The 17,473-nt window shown below is 43.9% G+C and overlaps 1 protein-coding gene across 1 annotated transcript in view; it reads right to left on the bottom strand.

The window, feature by feature from the left end:
- Positions 1-16,586, bottom strand: part of PIWIL3 (piwi like RNA-mediated gene silencing 3) — a 39,229-nt gene extending 22,643 nt beyond the window's left edge. Inside the window, exons 1-7 of the mRNA XM_088801139.1 lie at positions 16,569-16,586; positions 6,755-6,887; positions 5,002-5,080; positions 4,514-4,649; positions 1,835-1,934; positions 1,018-1,232; positions 270-391 (exon numbers count right to left, since the gene is read on the bottom strand). Coding sequence (XP_088657265.1) covers positions 270-391; positions 1,018-1,232; positions 1,835-1,934; positions 4,514-4,649; positions 5,002-5,080; positions 6,755-6,887; positions 16,569-16,586 — 803 coding nt within the window. The remainder of the gene's footprint in view (positions 1-269; positions 392-1,017; positions 1,233-1,834; positions 1,935-4,513; positions 4,650-5,001; positions 5,081-6,754; positions 6,888-16,568) is intronic.
- Positions 16,587-17,473: the final 887 nt, after the last annotated feature.

Genomic DNA, 17,473 nt, shown 5'->3' with positions numbered 1-17,473 from the left:
CGTTACTTCCCCTAGGTAGGTGCCAGACATGGGAAGTGGAGGTAGGCAGGGAGAACAGTACTGGGGACAATCCATTGACCCTGTGTGCAACCCACCTGCACATGTCTAGGTGGGGTACAAGTGTCATTGCATCTAAAAGATCCTTCCCTCTCTCAATACTGGGGGACTGTCAAGAACACAAAATGCTAGAAGCAAATGGCTGTGTTCAACACCACTGACACCTACTAAAACACAGCCAAAGCTCAAGCTACTAAATCTCACCGACATACTTTCTAAATAGGATGTTATAATAACGGAGGCGATCTGGTGAGGTGGGCGTGAGCTCGCTGGAGAACTCGACGGTGACCTTCACAAGCGCGTCATCTTTGAGCTTGCTGACCAATTCCGTTTTCTGAGATAAAGGAAAACCAAAAGGATCAGAGGGTCCTCCAAGGACACGAATCTCCATCACATCACAAATCAGCATGTCACTTGGCTAGCCAACATACCACCGTGGCAAGAGCAGTCTTTCCCACAAGGACACACACAGGTAGAAAAATGTGATTTAGAAAAGTGAAGAGTCAGAATTAAATATTGAAATTAAAACTACTTTTTACTTAAACAAGCTCCTGTAAATGATGTATTTTGTTAATTAATATAGAAATGTATAGAAAAAAATAGTAAGTCCTATTTTTTTTGTTTGTTTTTGCTGGAGTTTTGGAGAAACAAGAAAGTAAAACATAAATTATTCAAAATTTCATTATCAGCATTTTTGAGACACATTGTGCCATGAAAAAAGGTATGTATTTTAATTTACCCTTATATTAAATTCCTTTTAAGCACTAAAATAAGAAACATCAGAGAATATCAATGATAATCAAATATGGCATATGGGTTTTGTTCCAGATCCGTCAGGCAAGAGATCTTCAAGACATCTCTGCACACCATTCTACAGAAATGATAAGAGTTTTGCTAAAATAAAGTGAAAATGTAAGAGAAAGAACAATGGCAGGAAAATGCCAAATAACATTACTTAACTGGTTTAGGTAGTCTGTGAGGTAATAACAGAGAGTTTCCGTCAAATATACGACACTTTCCAAGTAATGCTTCATGTTGAAAAAGCAAACTTTCACGGACATTTCCATTCTCTATGTCTGGCGTGTAGTCTACATTGTACTTATATGCAATCCACTGGGGTTGAGAGACCACTCGGAAATGGTTTGCAAACAGCTTGACCATTTTACCTTGCGAGCCTGAAACATTGAGCCACATGTCAGTGATGAAAAAAGAGGAGCTGATTGGACCCCCAACCGATTTGGACACTACAATATGTTGACAGCCACAGTCAGGGCAAACAGGGAGATTAACAACAAATAACAAACATTTTTGTATACCTGCCACCCAGAATGCCTAACATCAATTTAGGTAAAATCTGATGCAAGCACACATTTAGACAGTTAAAATATAAGGTTAAAATATTTAACAACAATAAAGAGGTCAAAGTAAAAACAAAACCTCTGGAGCATAAGGCTTCCTAAAAGGGGCATTAGGGGGTGGAAGGCACATTGTGTAATAGTGTTTAAATCTTTTTAAAAAAATCTCGGCACAACCGATGATGTGGGTGATTCTATCTTAGCGGCTATAAAAAGGAAAGAGACAAATGGAGAGTATATCCAGGACTCTAAAATAAGTCTTTATTTCTGCAAAAGTGAATGTTACTGACAAAAAAATGAAAGGGTACGTCCACTTACAGGGATGGCAGGAAGCTGTATAGATTCTTAAACACCAACATGCATCTTATCAAAAGTTTAAAATGAACAAGTCCATAAAACGGCATTGTTGGCAGCCAGCGTACCTGCTGTGGACTCTCGAACATGTTCCAAGTGCTGCCGAGTGTTCACCACGAGGTCTCGAAAAACTCCCCCGCAACCGCTCCGGGGTTTTAGCGTTACTGCCTGTAATCCGGCCGAGAGCTGGAGTTCCTCTGTGAAAGCCACGAATTTGAACAATAAACAGGGAAATGTGAATAGAAAGGACAATATTAAATCCCAGATATTACCGGTAAGTCAAACAGTGAAGGTGGTTTCAGGTGGAAAAGATGTCAAAAGGATGCAAACAACACTATTTTAACAATGAGTCACCGGAAAAGGGATTGTTACCCAGAAGATTTTGGGACGAGTCGCCGGGCCATATCAGTGGTGGCTTTATTTCCTCGCTCTAATATTTGTCCAGCTTCACCAAGTATCTGTTCAGAGTACAAGATTCTTCAAAGCAGACACCTTGTGCCGACTCGACAGCTTTACGGGCTCGTCGTCTGGCACCACACTGCCCTCTAGTGGGCGTCAGAAATTGCGGACAACAATTCCATGCAACTGGCTTTTAATACAGAACCACTGATCTATTCTTTTTCTTATTAATAACAGCAACTGGAAAAGGCTCTCATACTATATATTTTTTTACATTCTAATATTTATACAGATTTAAATTTTTTACAAGGTCAATAACTGAATGACAGTGCAAAGGACCCCGAATAGCTAAAACCAACCAAACAACAACAACAACAAAAAAACCCCACAAAGAACGGAGCTGGAGGTATCACACTTCCTTATTTCAAAATACATTACAAAACTGTAGTGATTAAAATAGTGTGATACTGGCTTAGAGCTACACCAATGGAGTAGAATAGAGAGCCCAGAAGGAAAAAAAAAATATGTATAGTCAACCAATCTTCAGTAAGGGTGCCAAAGACATGGAATGGAGAAGGGATGTCTCGTCAACAAATGGTAATGGGAAAATTGAATATCCACGTGCAAAATAATGAAATTGAACCCTTCTCTTACACCACACACAAAAATCAACTCAAAATGGATTAAAGACTTAAGTATAAGACCCCAAACTATAAAACTCCTAGAAGTAAACACAGGGGAAAAGCTCTGTGACATTTGTCTTGGTGATCATTTCATGGATATGATACCAAAAGCACACGCCACGAAAAGCAAAAATAGGCAAGTGGGGCTTCATCAAGCTAAAAATCTGCACAGCAAGAGAAGCAATCAGAGTGAAAAAGCAACTTACAGAATGGGAGAGGTTAGTTGCAAACCATGTATCTGATAAGGGGTAAATTTCCAAAATATATAAGGAAATCCTACAACTCAATAGCAAAAAACCTAACTCAATTTAAAAAAGGGAAAGGACCTGAATAGACATCTCTTCAAAGAAGACATAAAAATGGCCAGCAGGTATATGAAAAGATGCTTAAGGTCACTATCATCAAATGCAAATCAAAGCATCAAATGCAAATCAAAGCACAATGAGATAGCACTTCACATCTGTAAGGATGGTTATTATTAAAAAAACAAAAACACAAAAAAAAGACTGGTGTCAATGAAAATGTGGAAAAATGTAAACCCCCTATATACTCTGGTGCGATTGCAACCTGGTACAGCCTCTATGGAAAACAGTATGGAGATTCCTCACAATAGAACTCCCTTATGATCCAGCAATCCCACATCTGGGTATCTGTCCAAAAGGATGGCTATTAGGATACCAAAGAGATACTAGCTCTTCCATGTTCATTGCAGCACTATTAAAAATAGCCAAACCATGGAAACGATCTAACAATCAACAGATGAACGGGTAACGTTTCAAGCGGCATATCCATACAGTGGAATGTTATCCAGCCTTTAAAAAGAAAGAAATCCTGCCATATGCAACAACATCAATGAACCTTGAGGACGTTATGCTGAGTGAAATAAGCCAGTCACAGGAGGACAAATACTGCATAGTCCCACTTATATGAGGAATCTAAAATAATCAAACTCTTAGAAGCCACGCTTAGAGTGGTGGTTTTCAGGAGGTGAAGGATGGTGCAATGGGGAATTGCTAATCAACAGATACAAAGTTTCAGTTATGCCAAAGAACTTCCAGGAGATCTGCTGTACAACCTTGCTTCTATAGGTAACAACACTGTATTGTACACTTAAAAGTATGTGAAGAGGGTAGGTCTCGCATTAACTGTTCTTACCAGAATAAATAGGAAAAAAAAATTTTTTTTAAAGCAAATTGGAGAAACAGATCTGAGGTTAGTTGCATTCGTCAATCCTTGGCAAATGACAACATCTGAGCCTGTGCTCTCACCTGTCCAGTGATGATAACCTTTCACTTGTGAGGACAAAACACCGTAGGTGAACACGGAGATATCCAAGGAGCTGCTCAAACTTTAAGTGCAGCCATTTTTGAACCCAAGAAAAGAATGTTCCTAGGATTCCTGAGTTTACTTAGAGTTATCGTATGCAAGTGCAGTGTTTAAATTGGCAACGCAATTACATTGAATTGGCGAATGAATAATGATCTCCATTTCTTTTTCCATAAGCCTTACCATATAGGAGGGTGAAATACGGGTTGCAGGAAAGGGAGTCGTTGCAAGCTGTACATTCTTCCCATCCTGCCAAACCTCCTGGGAACACCCAGGCTATCTGTCTAGAATTTTATTGCTGTGGGGTCCCCTCCTGTTTTAAGCATCCCTGCCCCTCACCACATCCTTCTTCTTCCCTCTTTTTACCTGGAGGCTGAGATGTTCCTTCTGCTCCTCTGGGCTGTCCTGGTTCAGCCACGTGGCTTTCCTCTTGCAGTTGCTGGAGTCCAGGCTGGATTTGACCAGGTTGCTGAGTCTGCATGTTTTTGGAGATAGAAATAAACAGTCACGCTGTCACTCTGTTCCTTCATCATCCAGAAATGATTGTACGGCTGCCACGTGCCGGGCACTAGCAGGGCATAAAGCAAAGGAACTTCCTTTGAAAAGCTCACCTGCAGGTGACAGACTATAACCTGTATTTAGCAATCATATGGTAATTGCTAGGGGAATGAAGAAAATAGCAAAGTAAGGAAAATTGGCAGTTATTGGGAAGGCGAGGTGTGAAGGGGACTGGTTGCCTGAATCAATGGGGGACAAAGCAGAACCTCAGTGAGAAGTTGACATTGAATCAAAGACTGGAAGGAGGTGAGTGAGTGTAACAAGCTTACACAAGCCATAGGTGGAGGCAAGACAGTGCCAAGTTCCTCAGGTAGAAATGTCCCAGGAAGAGGAAGGTGGCCAGTGCAGCTGGAGCAAGGCCGACGGGGGCAGAGGAGCAGGAAGGGAAGTCAGAGCGGTGGGGGAGGGAGGCCATCTGAAGAGATTTGCTTCTGGCTCTGAGGAAATGGGAACCCTTCCAGGGACGTGGCCAGAATTGCTCCAGGAACCGATGTCTCTGGTTCTGTGTTGAGAACAAACAGACTGAAGGTTGAGACCAGAGCAAAAGCAAGTCCAGTTAGGAGGCCACTTGCAGTGTCCAGCAGGGGGTGCTGGTGGTTTGGACCAGAGGTAGGAAGAGAGGTGGCGAGAAACTGCCAGGTGCTGGATCTTCTTTTGCAAGTCAGAGACAACAGTATTTCCTGCTTGTTTCTGCCACGGGTTTGAGATAAAGAGAGAAGTGGAGAATGAATCTAAAGACTGGCCTGGGCAACTGGCAGGATAGGACTTCTTCAAATTAAGTATGACATGTCTGGGAGGGCGAATCAGGAATGGGAGACATCTGTGGGGTGTTGGGTAGGGCAGGAGAGGGGTCTGGCCAGAGATATAAATATGCAGACCTGCCCACGTACCAGATAACAGTTAAAGCCATGACACTGACGAGATGACCATGGGAGTGAGTACTTGTAGCAAAGAGAAGAGGTCCAAGGACTAGGTCTGGGGCACAGCAACAGGGCAGGGAGGAGAACCCAGCAAAGACAATCCAGCAGCGGAGGTCAGTGAAGCAGGAGCAAGACCCAGGGTTTGTGGTGATCTGAACGCCACACGGAGGGAGTTTCTCACGCAGAAAAGAGGGCTCTCTCTTCACTCCAACCAGAGTCTCCTCTCCCATCATCGCGCCACTGAACCGCACAAGAGCATAAGAGACGCATAGGAGCTGATGGTCCAGCTGGGTCTTATTTTGGGGAAACACAGTAGAAGCAAAGCTAGCACTTCAGGGTTTCAGCTGAGGGCCCGCGGCCAGGCAATGGAGATGCAGTGGGAGAAGACCTTTATGTTCTGCTCTGATGTTCGGTTTGTGTCAGTGACACAGGAGTTGATGTGAGAATTAGGACAGAGGAGGAAGGCTGAGGCGTAAGCGAAGAACAGGCGAGGGGAGCAACAATCGCAGAGGAGACTGAATGTACCTGGATGGTGCCGGGTGAGTGGGGGTCCTAAAAGCGAGACCCCTCACATGGCAGTGGGCTCTGCTTCAGGAATGCGCCACGTGAATATGGGATAAGAGAAGACAGAAATGCTTACAGACAGCAGGGGTGACAAATTTAAACCGTGTTGAAAAGTATGTATTAGGTTGGTGCAAAAACAATCGCGGTTTTTGCAATTGTTTTTAACCTTTTAAACCGCAGTTACCTTTGCACCAACCTCATCATTCGGGCTGTTCAAGCACTCGAACAAAGTTGCCCCTTTTGAAGTCACTGCCTATGAGGAGAAGAAATGTAGCAGCCTTCCCGTCTGCTTGGGTTTAAAAGTGTTTGCATCTGTGAAACCAAACATGGAAGGGAAGTGGTAGACAGGATATCCAGGTAGAAAGTTAATGCCCCCCCGTGCCAGCATCTGCAGAGACTGACTTCTTAGGACGTTGATTCATTCTCTGTCCTCAGGAGAGAACTCTACACCTGAGCTACCCTGGCCCAACAACCAATTCTCTTTTCGCAGAGGCAGCATCTTTTGCACAAAGGAAACAATGAATATTACAGCGCTTACTGCCGCAGCGGCTCCAGGTGCCACAGAGGGTCCAGGTGTAGCAGGTTTGGGGGATGCCCCACTGCGTGCTCTGCCCCGGGCCCGGGCCCGAGTCCTGGCCCTGCCGCTCATTGCTGTCCTGGAGGCGATGGCCCTGTAGGGGAGAAGCCTTCACAGACAGATTAGACGTCTCCATGTACTTGCCTGGGCAGTTTGTTATTGTTGTTGTTTTTAAAGTAGGACTTCAAATAAAGCATCAGGATACTAACTACACAAATTCTGCAATCACACCGACAAGACATTGCTCCTAAGCTGTCTTGTAGGAAAAGACAGGGAACCTGGTAAAATAGTCACAGAAATTCAAGAAAGTGATTCTTTATCCCCCACAGATGCACAAGACACGGGGGTGGGGGGGTCACACGGCTTGCTAGTATGAGCCGGTTGTGTGCTGGGTTCTTCTGTATGTATCCCTCTAGTACAGCGAGGAGTCCCTGTCCCCTGCACTGCCCCTACCCCCAGGACACACACCTGAGCTACCTACCGCCACCTGAATGGGTCTTCAGCCCACCTATCCCGTCTTGGTCCTCTCACTCCGCTCCCACAGCTCACCTACCTTCCTTCCTTCCACCTGGGGAATTAGGCTGATGGGTGTGTGATGGGTGTGTGGTCTCTCTCCTCCCAGCCCCACAGCTTTGCAGGGCTGGTGGGGGTGGGGGGGGAAGCTCCCTTCTGAGAGGGTTGGCCTTTCCGGGGACACAGCCCTCTGCTTAGCAGCAGCAGTCACCTAGTAGGGGCGGGGAGGCGGTGGAGGTCAGACCAGCTTGGAAACCTTGCAGGATGCTGGGCCCCCACCCACCCCAATTTCAAGCCTGCCGGCCCAGCCTCTTCCGGCACCATCTCCATCCCGGCCCAAATGAGACCAACCTTGAGCTGCACCTGACAGGATCTCAGATCCTCCCATTCTCAGTGGGATGGAGCCGGGGTGCTCTGCCCGCTCTCCTGCCCCACCTTATCTCCCCCATCACTGTCCCCTGCATTAACCTGCCAGGTGACCTGCCAAATGACATGCACTCGGAACAGCAGCAGCTCGTGCCTTTCCCACTTCCCACTTGAACCAAATCCCCGCGATTACTAATATAACTAAATTGTAGCTGCTGTGACTGCTTCAATTCAAACTGAGGCTTATCTGTCCTCGTCTCCTACGCAGATCCCTACGAGTGGATTCACAGTGATTTGTAAGCTTTTAAGTATGAGGGGTCATTTTAAAAAATGATATTCGTTGCATCAGTCTTCGTATCGATGGCTTCCAGGTTTCTGTCATTCTTTGGCCTTGCCACTTAAATTTTTTTAAATCACCAGTTCTTGTAACGTTTTTATAATGCCCTTGTTTTGCATTTAAACCCTTGATGCACACACTGAATACCCATTTTAATTAAGAGAAAGATAGTTATCTGATACTGTTTCTTGAGTAATCCTAAGCGTACCCCCTGCTTTGAACTTCCACCATCATCTTATAGAAACCTGGGTCTACACTCGGCTCTAATTCTAAACTGGTGCACCAGTAACACAATGTTTTGTTTATTGTATCTTGAACATATTCCACAAAAGGACTACAAAAGCCTAAATCTGCTAAGCACTCAAAAATTCCTGGCTATTCTTTCGAATGAATTTTAGGATCATTGCACCGAGTTCCAGAATAGAACAAATTCTGTTGTCTGTTAACTTGGCGTTGTGTTGAATTTAGACATTGATTTAGCTCCTCCAAGTTGCAGAGTTTCACTAGGATTTTCCAGGAAAATCCTTGGGCTTGTAAGTTATTCCAAGGAAGATGCCTTAGGCTCCAAGGTTACTGCTCAGATTTCGCTGTAGAAACCAGCCCTGGGGCCTTCTGGGTAGTGATCTAGTTTGTTTAAGATCATGGTCTGTCTGGTGGAGGGCAACCCAGGAGAGCGGGTGTGGGAGGAGAGAAGAGGATCAGAGGAGAAAATTCTGGAGTGTTGGATAGGATGAGACACTCTTAGACATCGCCTGTGGACTCGGTGTCCTGTGTGGGTCTAGCCCAGTCCTTGGGGTAGCAGGTTTTTAGTAACTGTGTCCTGAGCCTGCATTAGTCACCCCCAGACTGCTTCATTCAGTGAGTACCAACCTCTTTATGGTCCCTGCGGCTCTTTCCAGTAGGTCTTCGTTAATACGTCTCAGAAAAGTTATACAATTCTTCTGCTCCCTGGTTTTGCAGGTTGTGTGATAAGATTTATTCCTGGGCACTGAATAGTTACTTCCATGTCTGTTTCTTGTTGGTCTTTCACTGACAGAAGGCAAGGACCATGAGGGAAGGGGCTTTGCCTGTCCTTTCCCTGCTCTTTCTCCAGTGGATACAATAGTAGCTGGCAAAGAATAGCTGGTCAATTAATATGTCAAGAGAGAATAAATAGATGGGTGAATGATTAGTTAATAATGAATCCAGTGGGAAATCTGACTACCTTATAATTCTTATAAACAATCCCAAATGCCACAGAGGTCTGATTAAAATAAGTACTGAGGGGATGATGTGCAGAAAAAAACTGCTGGTCTTTCTGGCAAAGAAAGGAGGGTGGGAAGTAGAAGGAAAAAATGGTATTTAAGCTGGAAAAAATGGGGACACACAGGTAAAAAAAAAAAGCGGTATATAACCAAATACAATTTGGATATACATATTTATTTACGATATGATCATAAATATATTGGGTACACAAACACATGCACACATTTATGTAGATATTTATTTATTTACACCTGCAATGAGAAAACACAATCACACACCAAACTAAACCAAGCCAACCAATGAAAACGAATGGTGACATTGAAGGTGAAAAAATACATAGAACTAATAAATAAAATGAAGCAGTGGTTCTTTAAGAAACCAATATAATAGCCAAAACACCAAGCAGCCAAATTAAGACAAAAAGGAGAAATCACAGAGACTCCCTGAAAATAGAATGCATAAATAATCACAGAGAAGGAAGATGGAAAGAATTATAAGAGAATAATTAGCACACCTCCGCAAATTAATGGAACCAGGCTACAAAGGAGGCCTGCCCTAACCACCCTACAGAAAATCACATTGACCTCCCTGATTTAAATCCTCCTTCCTCCACCCTGCCCCTGATTCGCTGCTTCTATGAGTTTGAGAGTAGACTTCATGTGAAATGTTCTTAAAAAACAAAAAGCAAGAAAACAAACAAAAACAAGACACTACAGAACACAAGAACACTTTGGAAATGATGGATATGTTTAGTACCTTGGTTGTAGTGATGGTATCACAGGTGTACACATATGTCCAAACTCATCAAGCTGTATGTACATTAAATGTGTGCAATTGTCTTTTGTGAAAGGGAGGGAGAGAATAGAGATGATAAAATTAATGCAGCAAATGTTAATAGGTGTAGAATCTCAGTGAAGGATACACTGGGCTGCCTTGTGCTCTGCTTATAACTTTTCCGTGTTTGGAACTATATCAAGATTAACTTAAATAATTTTAAATGGCTTGGGAGTGGTGGGTGAAGCTTTTGTGCATTTTGTGGATAGCAATGCAGTATATATTATAATATGTTGAAGGAGATAATATTGACAGGCCAAAAGTGAAGCTTGGGCTTACGTCAGTGTTGTGTTCAAAAGCAGCAAGGCCACAGTAAAACCCCAAGGAGGAAGGTGAGAAAGGGATTCGCACCGGTTCCCGAAAGTGTAAATAAAAAGCACGGGATTCATAAAGAGAGAATTTGTTATCACTAGCTCACAGCTGTGGGCTGGGCAAGCCCATCCTTTGCCCATACAAAAGGGGAGCTCTTACAACCTCCTGAACCCACCTCTGTAGTCAGTAGTAAAGAATTCTTCTGTATTCTGAGAGCCCGGATTCAAATGCTACAAATGTGACTGCAACTACAACACACACAGGCTGGCATTTCTGGCAGAATTCTATGCAGCCACCTACCGATGCCCGCGGGGATTTGGGGCTAGAACACTGCCCGAATCCAGGGCTAGAGGCACCCTCTTAGACATGCATGCTGTCGGGATGAAGGACCTCAGATTATGTGGAGCTATAAAGAAACTGTTACGTCTTGGGTGGTCTCCGAAGGCCCTTCTAAGGAAGATGGAACTATGCAATAAAATTATAAAATGGCACATGCTCACGGTGGAGGTATTTTTGGGAGAGTGCAAGCAGGTCAAGTGTTTGCCTCTAAGAAGGGGGGCAGGACAACCTGAGGAGCTGCCCATCGTAGAGATGAAAGTTTTGAACCTTGTCTCCCTGCTGAATTGAAGCAAGCTGCTTAGTTCTCCCATATGGGGGAGTTTGGACCCTGTATCCAAGTTCTCTGCTATTGGCCCTGTAGGTGGTAAAACGAGTTGATGAACTAGATAAGTCCTCACAATGGGTAAAATGAGGAACAGTATAGATGGTAGGAAAAGAAGAGCTTGGTTCCCTCTTACAAGGTAACGTCTGGCTATTCAAAGATTCCTCAGCCGTAAGTAATGGCCACACCAAATGTTCCAATGGGCTCTTGATACATGTACAACTAAGAATACCCTCGAGTGGTGCTGGAAAGTCAATCATGAAAGGCCCCGTGAGACTTCTGAGGGTCAGTGACTGTGGGCTGTGCCATTGCCCACCAAAATAATGGAACTACTGGAGCCTGGGATGCCAGGGTGGATGCCTTTGCTGAGCCCTTGGAGGTGGCCACTCGGGTACTGGAGATCAGTGGACAGACTGCGGTCTGAGTCACGATGAGACCTCCCAGGAGAAGGGGTCTATCCTGAGGACCAGATCATAAGTACAGGTGAGGCTGTGGAGAAATGGGAAGGCATATGTGCTGTTATTGTGGGGATGCGAAATGGGGCAGCTGTTACGGGAAGCAGTATGGGGACTCCTCAAGAAATTAAGAATAGAATTACCATATGTCTAGCAATCCCAATTATATTTATATAATTAATATACATTGATATCTATGTGGGCGTATATCCAAAAGAATTGAAACCAATATCTCATTGTACACCCATGCTCCTTGCAGCGTTATTCACAATACCCAAGAGGCGGAAGCCACCTAAATGTCCATCAATAGATGAACAGATGAAAAAAAGAAAAAATACCTGGTACGTACATAACATACAGTGTGGCCATCCTAGTGGTTATGAGGGATCCTTCGCGTGATTTTGATTTGCATTTCCCCTAATTATCAGAGATGTTGACCATCTTTTCATAGGCTTATTGGCCATTTGTCTGTCTTATTTGGCTATACAAGCAGGGCCGTGGGGGGGAGGGGCTGGATCAGAGGTTTTGACAGTGAGGGATTCTCAGGACACAGGGCCCATGACCCCTGGACCTTTTCTCTATAAGTTTCCTCTCCTATCTTTTCATCAACTTAAGTGACTCAGAGTGAGTGTCTTTTCTGCCCCAAGAGCCTTGACTAAGATCTGCTTTGGCAGCTCGATAAAGCAGTTCTGGTCATTTCTTCAGTAAATTAACAATCCTATATACTTACATGGCGTTTACACCAAGAGTCTCTATAAATGCAATGCCATTTGATTCTTATCCTCACAGCTGCACTGAGAGATGTGAGGTGTGATCAAAAACAAGGTAAATGCTGCTGCCGAACGCCATCCAATGGAAAGGCAGGGATCTTCCATATGGGAAGTGGCACGTCGAACCTTAGTAACAGTATGTGACAAGTTTCAACTTGTTCGGTGTGGTCAGGTGGATGTGAGCTATGGTGGAGAGAAGGTGTGTTTTAAAGTGTGCCCTAAACCATGGATCATGAACAACACATTGACATGAAACGCTTTCATCCTCCATCATGATAATGCCCCGTGTAACACATTGCTCGTGGTATATGGCAATTTCTGTCAAATAAAAACATCATGGTATGTTCTCATCTACCTTATTCACCGGATCTGGCACCGTGTGACTTCTGGCTCTTCCCCAAAGTCAAAATGACCATGAAAAGTAAACATTTCGAATGAATTCAGGACATTGAGGCAGCCACGACAGCGCAACTAAAGACACTCACTAAAGAGGACTTCCAGAACTGCTTCAGACAGTGGCAAGAATGCTGGGATAAGTGTATTCAAAGTGAAGGGGAGTATTTTGAGGAGGATTAATGACAATGTGTCTTTTACTCTGACAATTTTTTTAATTTAAACATTCACCATATTTTTTGATCATGCCTTGTAGGTATACAAGTAGAATTCACACCTCTCCCATTTTAGAGATGAGAAAACTGAGCCTTAGAGGGTAAGGAATACTGTTCGGAGGGCAATGGTTATGGAACAGGAACCAGGACAACCTTAGCAGGAACATCCTGCAGCTCTCACAGAGCATCAAGAAATACTTTTCTCTCCCACCTTCTCTAGGCCTCACCCACAGGCACAGATCCGGAGCTCTATACTCTTCATTTTGCTTGCCTTCCTCAGTTCCTCCAATAACAATGTTCATACCAAATAGCTTTAGCCCTCTGGTGACAGCTGATTGGAGCAGATAGAGTCACCTGACTCAGTAGAGCATCGATTCATTGGCTGGGATAAGCCAATCAGATTTTGAAGTCTGGAAACTGGAGACTATTATGTCTTGAGCATTTTCTATGAGCCAGGAATAGCACTCAGTATCCCTTTCATTCTCATAACAAGCTTAGATTGATAATATTGCCCCCATTTTATAGATGAAGGAACTGAAGTTCTGAAGGTTAAGGGTCATCATCAAGGTTACACAGCTCGTAAGTAGCTGAGCTGAAAGTCAGTCTCCTATACGTCTGCCCAAAGACTACGGTCTTTATCCCTATGTGGTGCTGCCTCCCCTAGGGACTCCACTTCTCCCTCAGCCACCCCAATATACTACACCCCAATATTCTAGTCTTTACTGAACAACATGCAGTTCCCCAAATGTATCATACTAGTTGTCACCTTCATGTGTTTATTTCTTCTGCCTTTCATGCCCTCCCTGGATCTGCTACTTCCCACCAATCAGTCCTTGGGCTTGTTTCTCCATCTCATTGACCTCAATTTCCTTATGTGTCTTATGTTTGCATTGTTTACCTCACAAGCTCAAAGTGGGAGAGGATCAAGTGATAACTGGGAAAGCAGTTTATAAACTTTGGCAATACTCCCCCAAACTATCTACAGATTCAAGGCAATCCCTATGAAAATCCCAACAGCCATTTTTGCAGAAATGGAAAAGCTGATCTAGAAATTCATATAGAATATCAAGAGTCACCAAACAGCCAAAACAATCTTGAAAAACAAAATTGGAAGATTGACACTTCTCTACAGTGATCAAAATAACTTACTGGAATAAGGATATAGCTGAATACAATTGAGAGTCCATAAATAAGCCCATACGTCTGTGATCAATTGGTTTTCAAGAGGCTTCCAAGACTATTCAGTGGGGGAACAAGAGTCTCTTGAACAAATGGTCCTGGGGCAACTGCAAAGGAAGTTGTACCCTTACCTCACACCATATACACAAATTAACTCAAAATGGATTGGAGACCTAAATATAAGAGATATAACCATACAACTCTTGGAAGAAAACATAGGGGCAAATAGTCATAACCTACATATGCATATGACACTAAAAGCACAAAGCAACAACAAAATACATAAATTTGACTTCCTACAAATTTTAAACTTTTGCACACTATCTCAATAGACCACTATCAAAAAAACAGAAAAGACAACCCAGAACGGGAGAAAATATGTGCAAATCATATATGTCACAAGAGTCTAGTATCTAGAATACAGAAAGAATTCATACAACTCACCGACAAAAAAGACTATCCAATTGAAAGATGAGCAAAGGACTGGAATAGAACTTCTTCAAAGAAGTTGTACAAATGGCTCACCAGCATATGAAAAGCTGTTCAACATCATTACTCATTAAGGAAATGCAAATCGAAATCATAGTGAGAGACCATTTCTCACCCACTTGGATAACTATAGTTTAAAAAATAATAAGTTTTGGCAAGGATGTGGAAACATTAAAATCCGCATGCACTGCGGGTAGAAATGCAACATGGCACAGCAGTGTGGCAAAGAACTGAGGTCCCTCAGAATGGTAAACAGAGAGTTACCGTATGACCGGTGTCGTAGTTTGGGCTGCTGTAACTAAGTACCCTAGACTGGGTGGCTTAGGAACAACAGAAATGGATTTCTCGCCGTTCTGGTGGCTGGAAGTCCAAGATCAAGGCGAGAGTAGGTTCTGTGTCTGGTGAAGACTCACTTCCTGTTTCATAGACGAGCCTTCTTGCTGTGTCCACACATGGCAGAGGAGCAAGGGAACTTTCTGGAGTGTCTCTTTGAAGGCACTCATCCCATTCATGTGGGCCCCACCCTCATGACCTAATTACCTCCCAAAAGCATCACCTCCAAATACCATCACATGGGGGATTAGGTGTCAAGATATGAATTTGGGGTGGGGTGGGGGACAAACATTCAGTCTGTGGCACCCAGCAATTCCAGCCTGAGATATATACCCAAGTAAAAATATATGTCCACACAAAAACCTCTACACAAATGTGCACAGCAGTGTATTCACAACAGCCAGAAGGTAGAAATAATCCAAATGTCCATCAGTTGAATGATAAACCGAATGTGGCCTACCCATACAATGGAATATTAAACAGCCATAATAAGGAATACAGTACTGATACATGCTACAACATGGATGAATATCAAAAATATTACAGCATATGAGAGAAGCCACAATATATTACGGTATATGAAGGAAGACACAGTATATCACGGTATGTGAAAGAAGACACAAAGGCTACACATTGTATCATTCATTTACATGGAGTGTCCAGGATAGGCAAACTCATAGAGACAGAAAGCAGATTAGTGGTTGCCAGGGGCTGGGGGGGAGGGCAAAATGGGAAATAACTACTTAATGAGTATAGGGTTTCCTTTTGAGGTGAGAAAATGTTCTAGACGTAGATAGTGGTGATGGTTTCACATACGGTGATTGTAATTAATGTCCCTGAATCATCCACTTTAAAATGGTGAATGTTATATGAACGCTACCATAATAAATTAAAAAACGGCTTGCTGATGGATGGAATGTGGGATGAGCGTGCGAGAGGGAAATCAAGACTCTTCTGGTTTCCTTTAGGGAGTAATGGGCCGGGATGAGGCATGCAGCTTACTGTGTTCCAGTCCCCACTACCCCCTCTCTCCTCTTTGTGTAGGCATGCTCATTCCCACCCCAAAGCTTTGCACCTACTCTTCCGTGTGCCTGGAATGATCTTCCTCCAACTCTTGGCCTGACTGCCACCCTCTTCGTGCATGTCTCAGCCATGCTGTCACCTCCTCACACACCCTTCCCTCCACCTGACTGGCTCTGTCTCATCTCCTTGGGGTCCCCATCCTATGGACATTCACTATCACCACAACCAGTTTGCATTCTCCATAGCATTGATCACAATCTCATATTGTATTAATTTGATCGTTTGCCTATTGTCTGTCTCCCCCTAACTTGAATGTTAACTCCATGAGAAAAATGATGGCATGTGACTTATCACATGGCGTGCTCTCAATAAAGACTTGTTGAGCTAATGAATACATGAATGAAACTTACCTGGGAAAAATCAGGGGGGAAAATCTAGCCTCATTTAAGTGAAATCAAGGAAAGCAAAGGTGAGATTAGCAGTGACTATCTAAATATTTATAAGAGGAAGTGAGATTTATTTTTGCCTCAATTTTAGACTTGGAAATTTATTGTGGTGAGGTCTTTCCATCCATCCACCTGCTACCCACCAGGACCATCCATCAAAGGGAACTGTCCACCTTCCTCTTAATACTCCCTGGAGCCTCTCACCTTCATGCCTTGCTCCATGGCTGTACAACCTCAGGGGCCACAGATCCTACTCACTGAGACCCAGGTGTCCCCAGGGCTCGGCAGCCAGTGAAGTGACATTCACATTAACCCAGCATTAGTACTCTCCACTTCGTCTGCTCACACAGCATCTCCATCCATCCTGTGAAAAGCTCCACGCTCCAATACCTGGGTGTCGCCAAAGAGGAGACTTATAAACTTACCTGTGGCTACAGTCTATCCTCTGTCTCCCGTGTTGACTTTTCTCTGCTCTGGCTCCCTCTGGGGACCTGGGCAATGTCTGATGTCCGTAAGTCACCCCATGAGAGCCAATTTTAATGATTTAGGTGCCTGGCCTAGCATGAGGTCTCTGGATGTTCCCCAAATTTTCATTTCTGCATTTTATGCAGAGGTGACCCATCCCCACCGGCCGAACAGAAAATCATTAAATCTAATCAGTAAAATATTTTTCCCCTTTGGCAGATAAGCAATTGTCCAGCACCCCTTCTAGTAAAAATGACCACGGAAAGCAGGGCGAGACTTTGTTGGAAGAGGTCATCAAGAGGGTGCGGGTGTGACCACCTATGGACCCTCAAGCTGGACATGCGCTCATGCAGTCAGGCTGTTACTCAGCCTTCTTTGTTCTATTCGGGCCATCGACTGATTAGATGAGGCCCACCCACACCAGGGAGGAGACTCTGCTTTACTCAAATGTTAATCTCACCCAGATACACCCTCACAGACACACCCAGAACAATGTATCACCACAGATCTGGGCATCCTGTGGCCCAGTCACAGTGACACACAAAATAAACCATCACGGCAATGAAAGGTATCTGCTGCATGGGCCACGCACCACACAGTGAACTAGGATTTCTCTGAGTAGAAAGTTGGTTCAGAGCCTTGGT

The sequence above is a fragment of the Rhinolophus sinicus genome, chromosome 9 (genome assembly GCF_057876585.1).
Source record: "Rhinolophus sinicus isolate RSI-liver-muscle chromosome 9, RSI-T2T, whole genome shotgun sequence".
In the NCBI taxonomy this organism is placed as follows: domain Eukaryota; kingdom Metazoa; phylum Chordata; class Mammalia; order Chiroptera; family Rhinolophidae; genus Rhinolophus; species Rhinolophus sinicus.
Note: the sequence above shows the minus strand (reverse complement) of the source record. Positions and strands in the feature narration are given on the sequence as shown.